At 36.2% G+C, this 24,648-nt stretch overlaps 1 protein-coding gene across 9 annotated transcripts in view; it reads left to right on the top strand.

Moving 5' to 3' along the window:
- The window catches only part of IKZF1 (IKAROS family zinc finger 1), a 126,240-nt gene extending 104,662 nt beyond the window's left edge, over window positions 1-21,578 (top strand). For 5 of the 9 annotated variants that reach the window (XM_039336381.1, XM_039336383.1, XM_039336386.1 and 2 more), the window contains 4 exons: window positions 8,023-8,190; window positions 9,926-10,051; window positions 13,917-14,051; window positions 18,188-21,578. In XM_039336381.1, the coding sequence (XP_039192315.1) occupies window positions 8,023-8,190; window positions 9,926-10,051; window positions 13,917-14,051; window positions 18,188-18,894 (1,136 nt within the window). In that variant the 3' untranslated portion in view covers window positions 18,895-21,578. The remainder of the gene's footprint in view (window positions 1-8,022; window positions 8,191-9,925; window positions 10,052-13,916; window positions 14,052-18,187) is intronic. The other 4 variants (XM_039336382.1, XM_039336388.1, XM_039336390.1 and 1 more) reach the window with 3 other exon arrangements.
- The last annotated feature ends 3,070 nt before the right edge of the window (window positions 21,579-24,648 follow it).

A 24,648-nucleotide genomic window follows, 5' to 3' on the forward strand; every position in this document is an offset into this window, starting at 1 on the left:
TAAGATGTTTTCTTAATTTCCAACAGATCGGGTGGGCAGACTTACTCCCTTTTGCAGAAGTTGCCTTCAATAATGCAGTCCACTCCAGCACTGGTTACACTCCTTTTCAAACAACCAACGGTCAAAGTTTCAACCCCATGCCAGAATTAACCCCAAATGAACCAACAATCCCATCACTGAAAGAATGGATGGAACAATTACAAAACACCTGGCCAATAGTTAGAAAAGCACTAGATGAAGCTAGGCAGGCATACAAAGCACAAGCCGATAAAAAAAAGGGTTGAGCCTGCACCATTCAGTATAGGAGAAATGGTGTACTTATCTACAAGATACCTAAAGTCCCTATAGCCCTGTAAAAAACTTGGACCAAAATATATAGGGCCTTTTCCAATTAATAGAATCATAAACCCAGTAACAGTAGAATTAGAATTACCCAAAAATCTCAGGCAAATACACCCAATTTTTCATTGCAGCTTGCTGAAAAGAGAGCATCAGTCACCTTTATGGCCAAAAATCCCCCCCACCACCTCCAATCATGGTGGAGGGTGAACATTTCGAAATAAAAGAAATCCTTGACTCTAGGAGATATCATGGAGTGACTCAGTACCTAGTTGCCTGGAAACACCTCCCAGCCTCACAAAATGAGCGGGTCTATAAATGTCATGTCAGAACCCCGAAGCTATTAAAGAAGTTTTACACAGAGTATCCTAACAAGCCTGAGTAACTTTTATACCTGTTTTGTTTTTTTTCAGGTGGATCTGTCTTTTTTTAAGGGGGCAGGATGTCAGAATCCAATTATATTTCATCTCTAGTTATCAACTATAGAAAATACCATTTCTGCCTTCTCTGGATTCTGTCATACAATGAAGGGAAGGGAGTGAACAAAGGGGCTTTATGGCTCTCACTTCCTTCAGTACACTTCAAAGGAACTGGATGTGTATATCACCAAAAGGACTAACCATAACAATGGGGCTATTACCTTCATGTAGTTCTTTCTGAAGTCTACATCCAGCCAGCAGTAAGGAAAAGGGGGTGGGAGTGTAATGCCTGAGACTGTCCCTGGAAGAAGGGGGTGATTGAGTGAGGCTACTGGGGAACCCCTTAAAACCTTGAATGGGAGAGCTTGGACCCCAAGTCCTGTCTAGAACGCCTGCAACCATTTTCTCTTAATAAAGGATGCCTGTTGGAAGAATTATTCCAAGAGTTCTGTCTTTTTAAGATGCAAAGTGGGGTGGGTCCTTACACATGGTTACGGCGGCAAGGATATTATTTGCTCAAAAGTGGAAAGCAATGGAAGTACCGAGTGAAGAAGTACTAATAAAGAAAATTATGTATTGCGCAGAACTAAATAGGATAACTAAAAGATTAAAAAATCAGGAAGAAACAGAATTTTATCGAATATGGAATAAATTTTATAGATGGAGGGAAAAAATGGAGGTCACAAATAAAGAGATAAGTTAAGATAGAGACCAGAAATATACAGTTTGTATATAGATATATTATATGTAATTAATGTACAATATGGACTGAGATGTCAATCAAAGATGATTTACCATGTTCAATGTTTTTAATCCTTTTTTTCTTTGTACTTAATAAAAAACTTAAAATTAAAAAAAAATATCATTCCAAAGAGGCGCATAATTATTTTGAAACAATTTTGCATTTGTTTTTGTCAACATAACCCCCAAATATTTCACCTTTTTCTCAACTTTAAATCAGACTTTTTAATCAATATATCACAATCGTGAGAAGACATATTCTTAAGCAACATTGTTGTTTTTTGTTTGTTTATTTTAAAACCCATTAAAGCCTCAAACTTATTTAATTTCCTTATTAAATATTCTATCTTATTTTTGGATCTTGTAGGAATACAACCAAATCATCGGCAAATGCCCTCAATTTATAAACTTCTTTCTTGATACTTATACCAGTTACTATCTCATCCAGCCTAATATCTCTATTCAAAACTTCCAGCACCAAAATAAATAATAGAGGAGACAAGGGACATCCTTGTTTCACGCTCTTTTGAATTTCACATGAATTAGTTAAAATCACCATTAATAACAATTTTTCCTTGCTGTGACATATAAATAGCTTTGACTCCTTAAATAAAATTTTCTCCAAAATCCATTTCTTTCAGAATTTTAAACATAAAAACCCAATTTAGATTGTCAAAGGCCTTCTCTGCAGCTAGGAATATTAGAGCTACCTGTTTCTCATTATGGTATTGTAAATATTCAATGATATTCAAAACAGTCCTCACATTATCCCTTAGCTGTCTTTTTGGCAGAAAATCAGATTGGTCTTCATGAATATGCCTGTATTCTTTTTTCTGCCAAAACTGCAGCAAAGCATTTATAGTCTTTGTTTAATAATGAAATGGTCTATAATTCTCTATTTTTGTAGCATGTGGACTTTTCTTCGGTAATAACACAATGTTGGCTTCTCTCCATGTTTGAGGTATCCTTCCTTCCTGTAATATATCATTCATTATATCCTTTAGAGCTGGGGTGTCAAATTCACAATTTCACGTGACGTGTCATGACGTATCGTGACCTTTTTGCCATTGCCAGCAATGGGGTGGGTGTGGTTTTGCCCACAGGGCAGCATTTGACACCCCTGCTTTAGAGGCTGAAGACATTCCTCTTCAAAGCACTTATAATATTGACTTGTAAGGCCATCTGGTCCTAGAGCTTTACCTGATTTCATTTTTTAATAGCTTCTGATATTTCAAAGGCAGTTATTGGGTCATTCATAAGTTGCCTCTGACTTTGTGATAGCTTAGGCCAGGGCTTTTCAACCAGTGGTATGGGTACCACCTGTGGTACATTGGCACCTGGCAGGTGGTATGCGACCATCCTAGAAAAGTGGTAGCGGGGGAGGTGAATGAGCTAAACCGGTGGCAGCACTGCACAAGCCTGAGTGAGAGATGGCTGGAGCTGTAGGGCTGTCAGGGCCCAGTGGAAGCACCCGGATCAGCACCAGGCTCCAGCTGGAGCTCGGCGCTGCTTCTGGTGCTTCTGCTGAGCCCAGAAGAAGCGCTGATCAGCTGGAATGTTGCAGCATCTCCAGGATCTTGTGATTTACATTCAGATGCTTGGCAACTGATTCATATTATGATGGTCACAGTGTCCCAGGGTCATGTGAAGTGACCAAAACCTGCTGCAACCACCCAGCAGATGGGGGAATAAAAACCAAACATCCCCCACTCCACCCCCCACTGCCAATCCTCAACAGAAATGCTCACAACAATGAAAACCTTGGATAGGCGGAAGAGCACCGCCGGGCAGGCAGGCGTCTTGCTCAACTGTGGCTTGGAGGCACTTTTTTCAATGCCATTGTAACTTCAAACAGTCACTAAGCGAACTGTTGTAAGTCAAGGACTACCTGTACTTTATCACTTTTTTCCTTTTTTGGGGGGGGTCATCAAGTTTTTGACACTTGCTAGGCGACTGGTGGTACTCAGATATTACCATATCCTAAAAGTGGTACAGTGGGTGAAAAGGGTGAAAAGTCCTGGTTTAGGCAACCTTTGTCTTAAAAGATAGTCATCTATTTTAGACATATCTAACTCCTATTTTTTATACAAATTATGAAAAGTCTTTTTAACAAGCTCATATTCTGTTATTACCTTATTACCTTCACAAATTTTCTCATTCTCTTTTCCCTTTCCTTCCTTAGTTTATATGCCAACCATCTTCCTGGTTTATTTGCAAACTCAGTGTCTTTGTTTCACATACTTCAATTTTGTTTCTGTTTCTTGAACTGTTAACATAGACAATTGTTGCTGTAACAGTTTAATTTGATGTGAAATTTTAGAATCCATAGGTGTTTTTTGCAGCTCGATTTCTTTCTGTATAATTTCATCCAATATCTTTTGTGCCTTTTCCTAAGATCTTTTTCTTCTGTAAGCGATTGTATTGTATAAAATAACCCATCATAACAGCTTTACTAGCATTCCACACAGTTGTTAAGGTTATCCCTTTACCTAAATTATTATCATTTAATTTCTTTTTGCAATCTTTTATGATCACCTCCTTTTGCAAAATAGATTCATTTAATCTCCATCTATAGCTTAAACTCTTTCCTCTAAGTACCAAAAGAACTGGGTTATGGTCAGAAAAAGGTTTAGGTAAAATGTACACTTTCAAAATTTTATTTGCAAGATTTTTAGAAATCCATCTCATATCAATCCTTGAAACAGATTTATGTCTTTCTGAGAAAAAAAGTATATTCTCTAGCAGAATCATTTTTGTTTCTCCATGAGTCTGTTAGTACTAAATTGTCCATCATCTCAAAAAAGGTCTTTGGTAATTTACCCTGGGAGGGTTTAATCCCCTTGGTAGATGATCTATCCAAAGCTGGTTAAAGTCACTCCATTCCAATCCCCCAACATAAACCAATTTTCATACAAAAAGGGTATTAGCTGATCTATAATATATTCAAAACATTTACTTTTATCATCATTTAGCCTGTATAGACCCACTACTATTAATTTTATTCAATTAAATTCAGTTACCACTACTACAAATCTACATGTTCATCTGCTAAAAGTAACTTAGGTTTAAGTTGAGGTTTTATATATAGGGCAATTCCCTTAATTCCTCATTCTTAAAAAACCTATAGCATATTTTAAAATCATTTCACAGCTTAATCTTTTGTTAAATCTTCTTAATGTAAAATATCTATAGTACAAAATCTGAATTCTGTGTGGCTATTGCTTAATTGCAATTTTAAGATTGATTTGCCAATTTCTTTTTGGGATACTGTTGCAACTTTCTAGCATTTTGCTTATATCTGTTTCTCCTATGCAACATGTATTTTCACTCTTTCACAATGTACATCCTTAGTTAAAGGAAGACACTTTTTTTTCAATATTCTATTTCTACCATATTTATCTTTTTTCTTTTTCAAAACTATTTTTAAAATAATTTTCACATGAAGGGATATCAAAACAAAATGTTTCAGTTGCACAGAGAATTATCTTCCAGTTGGCATATGCCCATACCACAGAACCTAGGCTTCACAGTGCAGGCAGTAATCATTCTTTCCTCAAACTTTGCTGCTGTTTCCAATTACCTGATTAGGGAAGCTGATATTTTTTCCTAGAACTCCACCTGATCTATCCTTTCCTTTGACTTTAGTTTCTAGTGGGGCAGTGGTTAAAGTGCATTATTGCAGACAAACTCTACCTACAGTCTGGAATTCAATCCTGATGGGGCTCAAGATTGACTCCAGCCTTCTAGCCTTCCGAGGTTGGTAAAATGAGGGCCCAATTTGTTGGGGATAATATGCAAATAATTCTTCAACATTGTAAATCACCCAAAGAGTACTGCAAAGCACTGTGGTATATAAGTCTAAATGCTATCGCTATTCTAACAGACACATGCAAGTTTATTAGTGAAGCTTTTCATGGAGTAAAGATAAATAATAAGGAAATTATAAATCATAGAACAGAACAGAACAGAACAGAACAGAACAGAACAGAACAGAACAGAATAGAATAGAATAGAATAGAATAGAATAGAAACTTAACAGAATGGAATAGAATAGAGCTGGAAGGGACCTTGGAGTTCTTCTTGTCCAGCCCCCTGTTCAAGCAGGAGAACCTATACCATCTCAGACAAGTGACTGTCCAGTCTCTTCTTAAAAACCTCCAATGATGGAGCACCCACAATTTCTGAAGGCTAGCCGTTCCACTGGTTAATTGTCGTCACTGTTGGGAACTTTCTCCTTAATTCCAGATTGCTTCTTTTTTTGATCAGTTTCTAACCATTGTTTCTTGACTTGCTAAACTTTAACATACTGTTCAATAGAGTAATAAGATTAGGATGTGAAAAGAAAAAAAATGATGACAAAATGATTATTTTATCAGTTCAATATTTTAAATTCAAATTTCCCTTTGGAATAAATTCTTCTTTTGGAAAAACCATTTGTTGGTTACATCTAACATATTTTGAAATGTATTAGCTTATTAAGATGAACATATCTAGAAATATCTAGTAATTTCTCAGTTAGAAAAAAAGTTTAAATAGTAATTAGGAAGGATTATGGGAATTGACCCTTCTTTTTGGATCTATTTGAGTGATTGATTGCCTCATTGGATTTCTTACCTTTATTAGACAGGATTTATATTATCAGTGTTTATATGAAAATAGCATATTTCAACATTTAATGGGGATCTGTAGTGCTGGGCAGGAGTAATGATTGATAGAGAAGAGAGAGTGGGTTAGGTAATGGTGAGGCAGGGGTACCTGTAATGTGGATGAACTTTTGGAATGAGGGGAAGGATGCTGCCTAAGAAACAATTGGACAAGAGAGGCCAGAGCCCCAGTGGCTTAGCAGTCAGAGAAAGAAACTTGGGAGGGACCTGCCCTAATGGATCAAGAGGTTAAAAGTAGTGGCAGAAAGTTTGTACTTTTAGATTTGCAAGATTGATGTCAGCCTTCCCAGGTAAACAAGACTGGAAAAATGACTAGATATGTTAATTCAACTTTATTGTGAGGGTATATTAACAGAAACGTGCAAATCTGAAAGTACAAACTTCCTGTCACCATTTTTGATCAATTAGGATAAGTCCTTCCTAAGCTTCTTTCTCTAACATTATGCCACTGGTCTCTCTTGTCTGGCTGTTTCCTAGGTAGCATCTCCTCCCTTTGTTCCTCAAGGTCATCCATATATTTTATTACAGTACCTCACTAAATTTCTCTGCTATATAATAGTTGAATTACTATGAGGTTACGTAAAGGATATGGGAGAAAGGAAAGGAAATGTGATTTAATTACAGTTGATCAGGTTTGGCTAATAAAATATAGAGAAGACAAACTTAAACTGGTCAAGATGGAAAATGAAATTTACCATCGTTAAAGCTACTTTAGTTCTGGCATGTTAGCAAAATAAGGAATATAGGAGAATTGTTATAGAAAAGCAATAGTGCCTGATTAGCGGCAAGACAATGTTTTCTAGCTTCCTTTAGTATCTAACAAGACATCTTGAATTATGATTAATATATTAATATTACCAAACTGTAATTATCCTATTAGTTTCTTAAAATGCTCAAGATTGATTGGCAATGCTAGTAAAGTATAGTCTAACCAAAATAGCCTATTCTCTTCAAAAGATATTTTTAACAATAAAACAGTTCCATGTATAAAACCTAACAAGTAAATCTGACATTAATTACTCTGGGCTGTTTTTAAAAGCAAAACCAAAAGAAGCAAAACAAAACAAACAAAAACAAACCTGCAGTCAATTTCTGATATAACATATCAGCAATGAGAGTTAGGAGTTCTGTGTAGAAGATGTTTTCTCCTTTGCTCTGTCTTAACTTCCTTTTTTTAGTCCATCCCATCCCATCCCACCCCACCCTACCCCACCCTCTCACTCCCCCACCTGCCCCCACACTTTTCTGTCTCTTTCCTGATTTGGCTGCTTAGGGACAGTCAGGTAATGGAGAAGAAATTGAAAGGAAAAATACAGGGAAAATGTAAATGAAAAGAAGTTATTATAACTATTATAATGAAGTGCCTTTCATTTAAATATAAGAATGTAACGCTGAAATGAACTTGTGATCCTGAAATGCATTTTTAATGAGTTTCCTTTTTATTTTGCTGCTTCAATGGCATATTTTAAAGACCCTTTGAAAAAAGCCACATTAAAAAAACCCACCAAATGCCACAACATGCAAAATTGGATATTGGTTTATTCCAAAACTGCTGATCAGGAAGAGTGGCTCTTCAACACAAAATATTGCAGTTACTTTATTTAAATGAGTTTGAATTTGCATTGTGATGTGCCATTCTGATTTAGAAAAAAAATTAGATTTTCAGATCAAATTGACCCAGCCAGTGAAGCATTAAGGAACTGGCAGGTTTAGTCTGAAAGGCTCATGTTATATCAAACCTGCAGCTGGTGGAAGCCACAGAGCGCCAGTTGGAAAACAACTTTCTCACTGAAATCATCCTCCTATTACCTTGTAAGAGTTTTGTTCTCACATATTTTTCCCTCTCATTCTCCCTGTAGGCGAACGCCCCTTCCAGTGTAATCAGTGTGGGGCATCCTTTACTCAAAAGGGCAACCTTCTCCGCCACATAAAGTTACACTCCGGCGAAAAGCCCTTCAAGTGCCACTTGTGTAACTATGCTTGCCGTCGTAGAGATGCTCTTACGGGCCATCTGAGGACCCATTCCGGTAGGTTCCATGATAGTAAATTCTAGAAAGGTTTTGCTTGCTACTTGGCCAAGCCAAATTATATCTACAAAATGATTTGAGATTAATGCTAATTTAGTTGAGGTTACTTCTAATCTCAACTGAAACCAAAGGCCTACTAGATATTTGGTTAGTTGCATTTCAATTAAATTTTCAAGAAGACTAGTCCACAACAGAACAGAATAACAGACTGGAACAGTGTATTGGTATGCCTTGCTAAGGCCACACTTGGAATACTGCATCCAGTTTTGGTCACCACGATGTAAAAAAGATGTTGAGACTCTAGAAAGAGTACAGAGAAGAGCAACAAAGATGATTAGGGGACTGGAGGAACGGTTGCTAGAATTGGGTATGTCTAGTTTAACAAAGAGAAGGACAAGGGGGGACATGATAGCAGTATTCCAATATCTCAGGGGCTGCCATAAAGAAGAGGGAATTAAGTTATTTTCCAAAGCACCTGAAGGCAGGACACGAAGCAACGGGTGGAAACTAATCAAGGAGAGAAGCAACCTAGAACTAAGGAGAAACTTCCTGACAGTGAGAACAATTAATCAGTGGAACAGCTTGCCTCCAGAAGCAGTAAATGCTCCAACACTGGAAGTTTTTAAGAAGAGACTGGACAGCCACTTGTCCGAAATGGTGTAGGGTTTCCTGCCCGAGCATGGGGTTGGACTAGATGACCTCCAAGGTCCCTTCCAACTTTACTACTATTATTACTATTTCCTATCAGTTTGTATGCAGCCCATATTTTTTTTTCTTATTATCTTTTGCCTGTTTGTGAGATCACAAGAGTTGTCAAATATAGAGCAAACTATAGATTTCATTCAGAACTATTTATTATTTTTAATAAATGGTTGGCCATGTATTAACACTGCAAAACACAATGAATCATAAATTTACAAACTACATATGGCCAATAGTTCCATAGATGGGCCCAACCCAAATACATAGTTATAAAATATAGCTTATTCCTTATATCTTTATATATATAGGAACAACTTGCTTCCAGAAGTTGTGGTTTAAAAACTTAAAAACTAAAGGTTTTAAGAAGACATTGGACAACCATTCATCTGAATTGGTGTAGGGTCTCCTGCTTCAGTACAGACTAGAAGACCTCCAAGGTCCCTTCCAATTCTGTTATTCTGTTACTCAGCTGCGGAAACATGGTTTATTTGATAACTAAAAAAACATCATAATCAATCTGTTTTATAAAGATAGAAGTAATAATGGACAAAATTAACAGCTAAAATTTCTTTACCATTAAATATAAGCATTTAATATTACATGCATAGAATGCAAGTTTGAGCCTTTGCATTTAAACAATTTTCAAGTCAAAATTTCATGTTTATAACTTTTCTTGTAGAAAAGTTACAAAATAACTTTTCAAAATGATTTTAAAATCAGGCAAGTTTTATTCATTATTAAATTTATTTGTATTTGAACTCAAATCTTCAAGTCAGAGTTAAGCAAATTCTAATTTGGCATTTTTTTTCTCTTATTAGTGGCAGTTTTCCCAGGATATTTTGAGTGAATGGGCCTGTTTTCATTACAACATGACTAAATTACATGCCCCCAAAATTGCAGTAAAAATTATCCTTTTCATTCTTCAGGATGGCTGTTGAGTCTGGCTATTTGTACTTATTTGATTCACATTATCTGGACTAAATTATTCCAGACCTCTTTGAGTTTCTACAATAAATTCCATTTTCCCCTGCAGTTGGCAAACCTCATAAATGTGGATATTGTGGTCGGAGTTATAAGCAGCGAAGCTCTTTGGAAGAACATAAGGAGCGCTGCCACAACTATTTACAAACCATGAATCTTTCAGGTGGCATATATCCGGGTAAGAATACAAAGCAAAAGGCAAGATTAGCTTGAAAATAAGATGCAATTATAAGGCCCAATTTTATGACTAGTCCAGTGCTCTCTTGGAGCACTAACATTTTTAGGAGCTGTAGAAAGCACTTGTAAGTTTAGGGTGGAAGGGACTGATCAAATTCCCAAAGGCAGAGAGTTTGAATGTGAGAAATAGCTATTGGCCTCTTGTCTGGTTACAATTGCTCAGTTGAAGTTGAGCAAGTGATCCTTCCTGTTTTTCTTTGCCTTATCTTTGAATGGCTACTTTTATGCTGCCCACTTTTTTTCCCTTGCTTACTTTCAAACAGCTACACCTTTTTGGAGAATTTTATAGATGATCTTATTGTCATAGCAATAAGAAGCTATTTCTTCTTTCTGTTTGCAGGTTCAATAATGTGATCATCTATCTTCCCTGCCTTTCTCAAACAGTAATCCTCCTTTCCCCCACTGGCTCCAATACTGAGAATTAATACTACTTTAGCTTTTTCAGTATCAGATTCATGAAATAAAACATGAAGTAGGAATATCTGGGAAACCTCCAAATATAAGATAGAATTCTTTTATCTTCCAAGAAAAACAAGTTCTTTGACATGGAAATTATTTTAGAAGCAATATTCTTTCTCCTATTCCTGTTTCAGCACTCATTAATCAACCATTTCAGTGACTGCATATTATAAGGTACAAACACACATACAGTCACATTTATTTGAAAGGGGACAATTCATGCTTATTCCATCTTTGCTGAATGCACAGTAAAATATGACATGTATTAATAATGTGCATAGAGAAACAGATGGAGACCACTGTTTCTTAAAGTTGAGATAACTATCGGTTATGAACACTTCGATTGCATACTAATTGCATATCTGAATGGATTGGATATGAATGATCAGACCAGTTATATACAAGTCTTCTTATACACTTTTTTAAAAGCACACATTCATTTTGCATTGGAACAGTTTAAAGCAGAATGCCCCACAAGGCTATTGCATATTTTCTGAAGGCATATTTTGGATTACTGGAAACACAATTCCTAACATTGCCATCAAACACTATGTGGAAAGTAAGGTCCTTTCAGGAAAAGATACAAACTGTATCAAGTCCCTGTAACAAGACTAGATAAAGCATTTTTGATATACCTATTACTGCGCGTATAATGAAAAAGAATTAAAATTGCTTTGATCCTGTCAATGCATTTTAACTATTTCCTTGCTCATAATTACATTTCTGCTAGCAAATTATATGGCTCATGGCAGACCACAATAAAAATATTATCAAATCTTAAAAAAACTCCAAATAAATAAAGAAATGTATAGCAGTTCATAAAGTGGAAGTAACTCAATGAAAATAATATAATTCCCAACTGCATCAACTACTTCAATTATTAGCAACATAAAAATGGGTAATATTCCAAGTCCTGCAGTTTTCACTTTGTAACAGAATGCCAAAGCCTGTGCTAATTTAGCTTTCAGGTAGGCTGATCCATCATGTGGGAGACACTATGGCCCCTTCAATCTAGAAATAATGATCAGCTCGGTTGGAATATATAATAGCACAGGATATAATGGTTGTATCAGGTGGTAGTCCTGAAGATAGTTTCTTGCAGATTATCTTGTCAGTAGGTTATGTTATTTTAAGCTTCATATGCAGATGCTACATTTACTGTTTTTGGACAATAGCAATAGCACTTAGGCTTATATACCACTTCACAGTGCTCTACAGCCTCTCTAAGAAGCTTACAGAGTCAGCATATTGCTCCCAATAATCTGGGTCCTCATTTTACCAATCTCAGAAGGATGGAAGGCTGAGTCAACCTTGAACAAATCAGAATCGAACTCCTGGAGTGAGCAGTACTGCACCATCACAGCTCTGTGCTTGTATAGCTGTCACATTTTCAGATAATCTAAAGTTAATGTCTGTCAAAGTAGTGTTGGAAAGCAGCTGAGATGCTTCTGACAATTGATGTTGTAAGACCTTTTCATTTTTGCTAAGTTGGGAACTTTTAAATATAGCAAATTGATTTACACAAAGGGTTACTTTTGGTTCTAGATTATAAAAAGCATCTATGAGACTGTGTGCTAAACTATTTATTTCAAAAACAATATACATATGGATTGTATTATGACCAATCAAAATATCCCAAATGTGCAGGTATTTAAACTCATCATATCTATTAATCAGACTAGAGGACACATCAATCAGAGTATCACAACAAGAATAAACCAGACCAAATTGGGCTATATTTTTTCACACAAATTTGTACTTCCAACTTGGGACAGATGATTGGAAATACTTTGTAGAGATCCAGTAATATAGCAATTGCACAAAAAGTTTGAAAATAATTTTGAATCAGTTGACATAAGCCCCACATTTAAAAAGCTCAGTGGAGTGATTAAAGACAATGCTTTAATAGACAGCCAATGATTTATAACCAAGTAGAAAATAGAAAAGGTTTAGGTGTTGGGATAAGGCAAAATCATTCTTTTATACAAGAACAATGGATTCAACACAGAGCAAGAAATATGAGTGGTAGAGTATGAGCAGTATGTGAATGCCACCAGGTAACCATAGTAGGAATGATGGATTGTGTAAACTGTAGCAAGTATCTCCTTTGCAAATATACTCTTGATAACAAGTGGTTTGTATTAAACAAAAAAAAAATCAAAATCTGTTTCTCTTCTTGAATAGCACTATGGACAGAGATTTCTGAGCTGCTTTACAATGAAACAGCAACTTGAAGATCAGAAACTGTTATGGGAGAGGAATAGAATTCCCTCCCACAATGAAAGGGGGATGTAGAAAATTATTAAAGATCATTGATTCACTTAATTTATATTGAGTCTTCTGATTGATCTTTACTTCAAATTCAAACCTGGAGTCTCACAAGCTGCCTCTAGAATACTCTAGAGAAAAAAATAAGGAAGCTGTAGAATAACATATCTAGAATTATCCTACAAATTCTTCATTTCTTAGGAATATAGATACATACATACATACATACATACATACATACATACATACATACATCTTTTCCATAGCAAAACAAGGCGGTCTTCCTTAATGAGGGTCTGCATTAGAATTCAGTGATATATTTTTCTCTATTTCTCCTGGAAAACATATACAGGCCTCTTGTTTAGAAAGAAAACATCCTATTTTGCTTGAGTATTAGTTAGGACTTGTTACTCCCTGCTGGAGTCCAAGTGAGAAGAAACAGGGAGTTATCACAGGGCCTTTTCTTCCTCCACATTTTTGCTTTATGCCAGGGGTGTCAAACTGCTGACCCATGGGCCAGATGCATCATAGCAAAACCACGCCCACCCCATTGCCAGCAATGGAAAACAAAGTCGCGATACGTTGCGACATGTCACATGACATTCCAAGTTTGACACCCCTGCTTTATGCCTATGTTTGATATGTTTTTAATAACTGCTATGCACACTCACAAAGTCACTGGTTACCACTGTCACAAACTATGCTGCGCTTTTTTACTGTTGATTTATTTTTCAGAGAAGAGCTTTATTTTAAAAAATAGGTAGGACAAAGAAATGGATGAAAGCGGAAGGAAAAAGTAAATCTAAGCTGAACTAAATCTTAATTCAAGTTAAAATAGGAAGTATTTATATAATTATATCCATATATTTAATACATTTCATATTCTCTTGTATTAAAAATGACAATGGGTACTTGGATTTTGCATCTCTGTGTCAGAGGATTTAATTATCAGCTACCCCAAGCTACCTTTCTTTTTTGTTGCTTCTCAGCTTTAGAGCCTGACTGTCAGCAGAGTTTCAGAAAAAATGGAAAATAACTGTGCCTTAAACATCTGGTGTCCTTTAACACTTTTTTTCCAGTCTTGAAAGAGGAAACCAGCCAAAGTGAAATGGCTGAAGACCTGTGTAAAATGGGATCAGAGCGCTCCCTTATGCTGGACAGGCTTGCAAGTAACGTCGCCAAACGTAAGAGTTCTCTGCCTCAGAAATTTGTTGGTAAGAACTAAATGTTGCTCCCTCATTTTTCTCATTGGATTCTTCCATTTTGTTTCTACTTCTGTATAACAATAGAAAGAGCAAAACAATTAACCAAAAATGTGGATTCCAAGCTGCTCTTAGCAGTGGCCAAGTAAAAAGATCAACAAAACAGCACTGACATGATTGAAAGTTTCCAAAAAGTGTTTTACCCCTGCGACTGAGGGAAGCAGACAGAGTGGATACAGAAATAGCTTGTTTGTTTGTTTGTTTGTTTATAAAATTTATATGCCACCCATCTTGTATCCAACAACTCTGAGTGGCTTACAACAAAACAAACATTAGAAACAATAATATCCATTATAAATAGCAGAAAAAAATTAACAATCTTAGAGACAATATGGCAAAGAAGGATGCTGGACACATGGGAGGGAGGTGACATTGAACTTAATTAACCAACCACCTCCAGTATGAAGCTTTACACATAGGGAAAGATATGTAAGATAAGAAAATGATATCCATACTTGGTGGGATCTTTGGGATACAAAAACTCTGGACATCGTCATTCTTAGCAATTGATGTAATCTAACATGGAATCAATTATTTACCAAGATTGAATCTATATCTTTTCAAATAGAACAACCCCCATGATTCCTGCCTTGGCAATTGATACTGATTAAAGTTAATTCAACACCTTGAAGAGTCATAGATTCACCATTCCTAAAATTGCACTTCTGAGATATTTGTAGTCTCTCTGAGAATACTAGAGTAATTGAATGAGAAGTAAGACCTTCGACTTGAGCAAAAACAGTTTTTCTGATTTGATAGTTTTCTCCTATGTCTCCTATAATCTCTCCCTTTTTTTGGTGAAAGTCCAACATGGGCTATAGTTTAAAGTAAATCTACTGTTCCAATGCTTATTCTGATTGATTCAACTTCATATAATCTCAACTAAAAAAGAGTTGTTGTTGTTGTTATTAGTTGCAAAGTCTTTTCTGACCCATCGCAACATTGACCCATGGACAACGTTCCTCCAGGCCTTCCTGTCCTCTACCATCTTCTGGAGTCCATTTAAGCTCATGCTTACTGCTTCAGTGACTCCATCCAGCCATCTCATTCTCTGTCATCCCCTTCTTCTATTGCCCTCAATCTTTCCCAGCATTAGGCTCTTCTCCAGTGAGTCCTTCCTTCTCATTAGGTGGCCAAAGTACTTGAGTTTCAACTTCAGGATCTGGCCTTCTAAAGAACAGTCAGGGTTGATCTGCTCTAGGACTGACCAGTTTGATTGCCTTGCAGTCCAGGGGAGAGAGAGAGAAATAATTAATAGCAACATATGAGGTAATGATAAAATTCAGCTTTTGCAGCCAAATCTACTGATTATATGTAGTTTACCAAGAATAATGTCTTAATTTTTATAATGTTGCTTAGAAATGGAATGAACACTTATGTTACAATGTGTTTAGTACACAGAAGATATTCATGTATATGCAGAATTTTTTTACTAACATTTTGAAAACTATTCATCCAGTTCACTATAACTAGCTTCCTATCAGTGCTTCCAAAACAGCATGAAAACTATATAAAATTCGTATGTCCTATCAGTATAATATTGAATATTTCAGTAGTAATTCAAATGTACAACAAAAATGATTTCATAAAACTCTTAGTCTTGCAGAGCATAATTGCATGACACAGGAATAACAGCATTATTAAGAGAATGATATTGCCAGATGCATAGGCCTGACATTCAGGAGATGTGATAGTGGTGTTCCATATTGCTGCCCAGAAACTTTTGTAATATAGGTAGCCTCATCAGATGACCTTACATTGTACTGTAGATGAAAATTACTCACAGACTTTCTCAAGTTCAGAAACATTATCTAAATAAAGTGCCACACATTTTCCCAGAAGAATACAAAATCTATGAACATGGGACAAACATGGATTTTCAATAACTTTGAGAAGAACATTTTTGTTATGGATTAGTCCTGGCATGGGACTAGAGGAAGATGCAATTTTCATGCTCTCACTTCCTTACTGACATAATAAGAAATCTTGCCAGCTATGAAGACTTAGAAGAGTAGTGTTTCCTGTCAGTTATTCACAGTGTGGCATAAGAAGATAACAATAATGATAGCAAGAATTTTAGTAAGACATGGACAGAAGCTCTAAAAACATGAAGGCTTTATCAAAATTAAATCAAGTAACTCAGATGCTTAGTAGCCACAGTTCTGCTCTGGTCACAAGAAAGAATCTCTTTTCCCATTAGGTGATAATTCTGTCCCCCCTCCAATGTTGGATCATGCTAATCTAAGGACCCACATCTTAAGAAAGCAGGACACTTGGAGAGGGTTTCCTCCAACAGGAACTTTTATTAAAAGTTGATAGCAGGCATAATAGACATGATCTGAGGGATTCCTTTACAGATCAATACTTTAAAGTGTCCCCAAGCCAACCCCACTCCACAGTTCATCCAGACGGCTCAGACCAGCCAATCTACAGGTGTTAAAGTCCATTGTGGGAAAGAGGAGATAACATCAGTCTGGCTCCGGTCGTAGAATGATGTTCAAGCAACTCTTTGCACCTTCTTTTGAGACCAGAGAAATAAGCCAGGCTCCGGAGGTTGTATTTCTTTCTCCCCACTTTTTCCTAGCTGACAGGTTAGGGAGAAGAAAGTTCAGAGAGAGAGATCCAGTGTAGGAAGCAAATTGTTACATTGTAGCAGGCAGTGGACACAGAGGCAATAATAAAGTAAAAGGTTACATTGTAGTGAATAGAGGAAGTGAAAGCAATAACCCTGCAGGCATATCCTCCCCTCCCTGTTGGGAGTATGGCAGAACCCAGGGAAAAGTGAGATTTGTTTTTAGATCAGAGGAGATAGATAGAAATGAAATAGAAATGGGTTCTGACACTAATATTTCATTATAGTTCTATATAAGTTGTAGTTAATTTCTAGAAAAAAAGAGAAAGCTTCTAGTTTCAAACATAACTCAGGAATTACTGATTTACAGAGTCTGATCTTCTGCATTGAGTAGAAAATTGGATGAAATGATGAAGAATCTCCAGGACTGGATGCTCTGCTTTTTTGGAGGGGAATTTAATTCTTGTTCTCAAGCCACTGTTCCAGGCTAATAAACCTTTTTCCTCCCCTACAGAAAGCTGCTATTTGACCTATAAAGGAATAAAAGTATGTTTCCAATTCTGGAGAAAAGAAGTTTTAGGACATGAGAATTTTTAGCAGAGGTTTATTTGCTATGTTACTACTCTGCTCATCTGACTGCCACTTTCCATCATAGGTATTTTAACTTCTGTCACACAAGTCTGATTCTATGAGAAGGGAAACAGAACATTTAGAATCATGGAAGATAGCAAAAGCAGCATGCACATGTACTTTGTCCAATCTATTACAATGCTTTGTTCAGGAAATTGCTTTGCAGAGAATATAAAGTTATGTGAGAAAAATAGAGTGATCTCGATTCTGCTTCTGCAGGAGTTTCAAGTTGGTACGACCAAGCCTTTCTCAGCTTTGCTCTCTTTCTTATAGCAAACTATGTCAGGCTATGTCACAAAGGAGCATATTTGGGAGTTATCTCTCTGAGCCAGAGCTCTCTCTCTCTCTCTCTCTCTCTCTCTCTCTCTCTATATATATATATATATATATATATATATATATATATATATATATATATATATATAAACTCTCTTTCCACACATAGCAAGCATATGGAATCTCTGACAGCTCACAGGTATGGTGTAGCATGTGAAGGTCCACACTCCAAAGGATCAGGTTTTATCTCCCAATAAGAGGAGTTAAAAAAATACAAAGGCATCTACTTTTGGAAGGAAGGAAGGAAGGAAGGAAGGAAGGAAGGAAGGAAGGAAGGAAGGAAGGAAGGAAGGATGAATTATATTAATCAAACAAAATAATAGTCACAAATAGTGAGAAAATTGGCAAGTTCAGCTGAATTCCGAAGAGAGATTCTGCTAAAATGTATTAGAAATATTTCATTTTAGAATCTTTGCCTTTGTGCACACCTTCTCAACTTTCTACTTTTGTGATATTTTCCCAAGGTCATTATCGATTCTTATTGATCAGGCCTGATGTCTAGAAAAATATTTCAAAACCAAGCCTAATTATGATATATTTTGGATTGCAGGTGAGAAGTGTATATCTGATATTCCCTATGATACAACTACCAATTATGAAAAGGAGAATGATATGATGCAAACCCATGTCATTGACCAAGCTATTAATAATGCCATCAATTATCTAGGGGCGGAATCTTTGCGCCCTTTGGTGCAGACACCCCCTGGTGGCTCAGAAGGAGTGTCTGTCATCAGTCCAATGTATCAGCTTCACAAACCCCTTGGAGACAACCATGCTCGAGCCAATCATGCAGCTCAGGACAGTGCAGTGGAAAACTTGCTACTACTTTCTAAAACCAAGTCCATCTCTTCAGAAAGGGACCCTTCACCCAGCAACAGTGGCCAAGACTCCACCGATACTGAGAGCAATAATGAAGAACGTAGTGGTTTAATATACCTAACCAACCACATAGTGCCTCATGCACGGAATGGCCTCTCCATAAAAGAAGAACACAGGCAGTATGATGTCCTAAGAGGAAGCAATGACAGCTCCCAAGATGCTTTCAAAGTAATCAATGGCAATGGGGAGCAAGTAAAAGTCTACAAATGTGAACACTGTAGAATTCTTTTTCTAGACCATGTAATGTATACCATCCATATGGGTTGTCATGGATTCCGTGATCCTTTTGAGTGTAATATGTGTGGCTATCACAGCCAGGATAGGTATGAGTTCTCTTCTCACATAACTCGAGGGGAACACCGTTTCCACATGAATTAAAATCTTTGTTGTATGCAGTATTTGGAGCAATGTGAACAGCAGCCATAAAGAAAAAAAAACCACAATGAACAGGATAGTATTCAATAAAAATACATATCAGAAAGCTGGGCTGCCAGAAATGAGCTCTTCTTGTAGCATGCATTCATGAGACAGTTTTATATTAATAATAGTGGGGTTTTTTTTTTGCAAATGTAGGTAACCAAAATGATAGTGTAGTAAACAGAAACTTTTAGTTAAGTAAAAGAACTTCTTTCTTACTAGCAAGTGCTTCTTGCAAAATCTCACTCCCACCCCCATCCCCTATTTAAGGCTGTTAATTGTGCACACTCATCTCTGAATTTGACTGAAATGTAGAATTATAAAATTAGCATATTTTTATGCAGATGTTTTGAAAATATACTTTTTACACCATAACATTTTTGTAATAATTTAGTGTATTAATTAAATCAACAATCTAGAGTTAGAACAAGTTAAAGCCACTTATTTTTCCACCTATCCTTTGTCTCAACAGAAACATTTTTTTCTAAATGATAAAATGTGAATGCTCTGATCCCATGATTTAGTTAATGGAAGCAGAGTATGGACAGAAGAATTTATGTATTACTCTGAAAATAAAGCAAAAATGCTGTTATGTTAATTATAGATACAATTTTCATGAGTTATTCAAAGAAAAATCTACTTGCACCAATTAATTTCTGAAAGCATGAAGTGCTTTGCCCAAATCCAGATCTTTTAAGTAAAAATATCTTCAAGAACCAATGACGCAGTTTTACTAGAACTACAAACTAATCTTAAATAGATTCAGTGTGAATCAACTGCAGTCTGATTGGTGAAATATAAAAGAAAGCCTGTTGTATAGTTTGAAACAATTACATATGTGCTGTATTTTTATCTGTTCTTACCTTATAGCTGTGTGGTATTCTGTTTCTCATGCAACTGAGTTTATAAAACAACTTGAAATCCTGGGAAGGGAATACCAATGCTGTTAAACAATGTTTTTTTTTCCCCTTAAAAGCACATCATCATCACTTGTGCAACTTTTAGGTATAGAAGAAGGGAGGGCATTTTATTAGAATTATTATGTGAAATTCCATTTTCACATTGTTAAATATTGATGCTGGTAGCTTTTAGTCTTATTAGTTGTGGATCAATACTGATAAATAACACATAACAAACTATATATATTCAGTATAGCCTGGTTTCATTTGATTCAATTGCATAAGGCTGTTCATACATATCCAAATGTTTTATGTAAAACATGCCCAATTAGGATGATGCCTTTTTAATAGATCAATTTGGCATATTATTGATAAGTGGTCTATCTTATTGCTGATTGTAAAACTGATGATAAAGTCTCCACCAATACACATGTTTGTTGTTTGTGGTTTTAATGGTGCATCTATTAGAAAATAGGGAAAACTACAACTTTGAGGTTATTTGAAGGTTTTTTGAAAAACTCAGTACAGGGGTACTTTGGTACTTATCCTAAATTGATTCCAGGAGGTGCGATGAGCATTAAAAAGATGAATATCAAACAAATTATGTGACTTATCATGACCCTTTGTATTGGCCAGGAAGACTTCTTATCTGTTCCTTTTTCCCATGTCAGCAACCTTCCAGCATGGCTGACTTCCTGTCTGCTCTCTGCAGCTGTCTCCCACTTCCTTTTGCAGCAATTTTCCCAGCATGGCCGACTTTCTGTTTGCTTTCTGCTGCTGTCCCCCATTTCCTTTTGCACTGTGTTAAGCGCCAAACAAATGATGAGGACCAGAACAACATTTTCCCATCAAAATGTGTCAAGTACCAAAACTGGTGAGTTTTGAAGCAGTCGCGAAACTATCAAGTTAATTCCTTCCTGCAAACCCTATACTTTGTTCAATTTGCACTTAAGGTGCATTTTTCTTTTTATAATAGTTTTATCTCTGTTCTTCAACTTGAAGAATTTTGTGTGCATCAATTTAATAACAGTGAAAGATTCATACATTATATAACAAGTTTGTCATGGGATATATGTTGAATAGAGAGTCACAACCACTTCAGATACACTTTGATGCACTTCGATGACACATTTTGCCAAACATTTATCATACTCTGCACATTTTTAGTAAACATTTTAAAGTAATGGAGCATACACCTAAAACTATTGTCCCTTCTAATTGGCCTCTTCTATATCTGGCTTATAGATTTATAATTTCTAAGAGTGGCTTTTCACTGCTGAAGTTTCATTTTGATTCATCATTCTTCATAAGCACAAGCTGCTCACTACATTGCACACACTGATTTTTCTCAAATGCATAGATTGGTCTATATTCACATTCCTTGGAATTTGAGGCTTGGCTCCATTCACTGAACAAAATGATCAGTTTGTAGTTGAACATCAGTGCAATGATGATATTTTGAACTAAGTAATCCTAAACAATCTTCTGTAATTTCAAAGAGCACAAGATATAAGTACATTTAAAATTAATATACTTTATTTTTGTATAGGCATCAACTAATGTATGATCAGAGTTTATGATGTTTTTTGTTCTAGTTTTTTCTCTTTAACACTGAAAGCAAATATACTTTAGGGAAGGATAATATTAATGATCTACACCAGGGGTAGGCAACCCAAAACACTCAAAGAGCCACTTAGACCCGTTTCCCACCGAAAACAAAACACTGGGAGCTGCAAAACCCTTTTGATATCTAAAATGAAGGTAATACTGCATATATCCTTTTTTACCTTTATTATAGGTATATATATATCTTATCTGTTGGGTAAGGCACCCGGTCTACCAACTATAAATCAGTCTGTTCTGCATTTAGCTCCAATCTAGGAGTATGTTTTTTATTCATAATGTAAAAAAGGATATATGCAGTGTTATCTTCATTTTAGATATCAAAAGGGTCTCTCTCTCTCTCTCTCTCTCTGTCTCTCCCTCCCTCCCACCATCTCTCTCCCTCTCCCTCTTTCTGCCCTTGGTCTGCCAGTCCTCTTCCCCCACTCTATCTCTTTCCTCTCTCTCTCTCTCCCTCCCTCCCTCCCTCCCTCTCCCTCTCTCTCTTTCTCCCTCTCTTTCTCTCTCTCTCCCCCTCCCTCTCTCCCATCTTCTGCTCACCTGGCAAGCTGGCTTCAAGCTGTTCTCCAACCAGCTGACACACATTCTTATTGGGCTAGCTCAGGGGTAGGCAACCTTGGCTCTTTTATGACTCATGGACTTCAACTCCCAGAATTCCTGAGTCAGCATAGCTGGGCTAGCTAGCTCTCTCCTGCCCTTCCTGCTTCCTGCTTCCTGCAGAGACGCAGCAAAGGGAGGAGCTCCACCCAATAAGCTTTTCAGCTCCACGGAGAACACCGTGAGTCCACTCTCTTTTACACACAGAGAGAGAGAGAGAGAGAGACAGAGAGACAGAGAGACAGAGAGAGACAGAGAAGCAGGGAAGCACAAGTGTCTCTCTCTGTCTCTGTCTCTGTGTCTGCAAATGGCAGAGGAGGCTGGGAGCCACAGGGAAAGGCTCAAAGAGCCACATGCAGCTCCGGAGTTGCAGGTTGCCGACCTGTGATCTACACTGTACTGACAAGGCCCATCATTGGAATTGTCATGTTTGCCACACATGTTTGTCTTGTTTGTTTGAAAATAAATGACAGGCTTTTATTTTTATGTATACTTTGATAAATTGATATTAATTTAAGTTTTGTTTGATAATGCCTCAATTCTGTAAATAGCGACTGAGAGCTTATACCAGCTTTATTTTGGCGCTGCCTTTTAAACCTGTATTACAGAAATTTTTGCTGTGGTTTTATACTGTACTCCTAATAACTTTTTTTAACCAATGTGTTTAAAACACAGTGAAGTGAATTTCATAAAAACTGTAACTTTTGTCTGAAGGCAAAGATTAATCTTTTTGCAATACAGAATATTTGGAACATTTCTTCTAAGGAATAGAAAATATAGCATGATGAACAGTCTTCAGATTCTGGCTAAGTGTGTATACATGTAACTGTGTTGAGAGAGAGTGCAGGGAGAAGGGGGGAATTACAAACAAAAGATTGTAATTTATAAAGCAAATACTACCCAAGGGTCTTTTAATGCCATAGAAGAATTGTCTTTTCTATAAGTAGTTAGAAGAATTAAACTGTTACTTTTGGTATATTTGTAAAAGTATCATGGGCACTGCCATAGAATTATTATTGGAGGAGTCTCACAGAATAACCATCAACAAAAAGTAGTAAAAGGATTAATAAAACTTTTTGTAATTAAAACAGTGTTATTTAAACTGCAGTGTGAAACTACAGTTTAATTGTTGAATTCTTTTGACCAGAAATCAAAGTTACTCCTATTCAGCACAGATCCCACAGCATTCATTCTCACTCTTTTACTGCTTTTTGTTGCAATAAGATTCATTATCATCTGTTATCAATATTCTCTTTTTTATTTTATTTTATTAAGAGAAGAAAACAAAAATTGACATTTGACTAATTTAAAGATAAACTAATGAGTTATTCATCAGTTTCCTTTTTAGTTTTTATGAAGCAATGGAAGGGATTATATTTATGTAGGATGCTAGTAATTAAAAATATAGTGAATCTGAGAAGCCATTATTGCCTTTTGCTAAAGTAGTAGGAGACAGGAAGCCTAAAATCAAATAATAAATTTAAAGGAAAAAAGTGTACTAAATAATATGATTGCAATAGTATTTAGGTAATATACTTTGTAAATCTGAGTAAAAAAGGCAACAATCCTAAACAACTTATTTACATAAGACATGAGGAACTTGGGATTTCAAATGCTATTGAATTAGTATTCTCAGCAGGCCTTAGCCAATGATGAAAGATACTGAGACTACAGGCCCCTAAAAATTTCATATCCATCTCCAGACTTCTTGCTATTGGACAATTTTGAATATTCACATCTGATGCTGGAGCGGTGGTTCAGGTTAAGGATTTAACTGATTTCTCATGCATTGTTTGCATATAATATCTGATGATAAGGATGCCTATACTCATGGTCATGACTTAAATCATGATTAAATATGTCATGGAACTTTACTAATATGTTATCAGACCACACATACAGATGGCTCTATGACTTTTTTTTCAGATCTAAGTAGTGGTGGGATTCAAATATGTGAACAACTGGTTCTCTGTGTGATGCCACTTCCGGAAGTCCGTTCTGGGCCAGGGTAACAAAAAAATTAGCTACCTGTTCTGCTGAACTGGTGCAGACTGGCCGAATCCCACCACTAGATCTAAGCAAGTAGAGGGTAAAGTAGATGATATCACATTTAGGCTTATTGTCATTTTTAGATCACTATCAATTTAGGTACAGATTTTCAGTTACTTTCTGCTTTATCAGGATAGGAAATAATTAAAATAGATTCTGTGGAGCAAATGGAATTTAACAATTTATATTATGCCTGGCCAAGTTATTGCTTTTCTCACTAGTTATGCCAACATATCTATCCTTATCCTGGCAGTGTCTTACTCTTTCATATCCAAATGGAGGCCTTAAAACAACTAAATATATTTACAGTCTGTGATAGAGATGGATCAACTTGTGGAAAAACAGGTAGGTTTTATGGATAAAGACTATTTTATAACTAAAGACAACAGCATTAGCTATAATCTTTTCAGATCAGGAAAGGCTTGGCATTTCTCATGTTTTCTCACTGGATTACTAGAATGCATTATAATTCTATTTCCTTTAAAAACATTTCAAAAACTTCATTAAATTTTGCAATACTAATGGGTACTGGCCAAAAAACATCATG

Source organism: Crotalus tigris, unplaced genomic scaffold (genome assembly GCF_016545835.1).
Source record: "Crotalus tigris isolate CLP2741 ecotype Arizona unplaced genomic scaffold, ASM1654583v1 scf7180000017666.379230911805:20528666, whole genome shotgun sequence".
Lineage (NCBI taxonomy): Eukaryota > Metazoa > Chordata > Lepidosauria > Squamata > Viperidae > Crotalus > Crotalus tigris.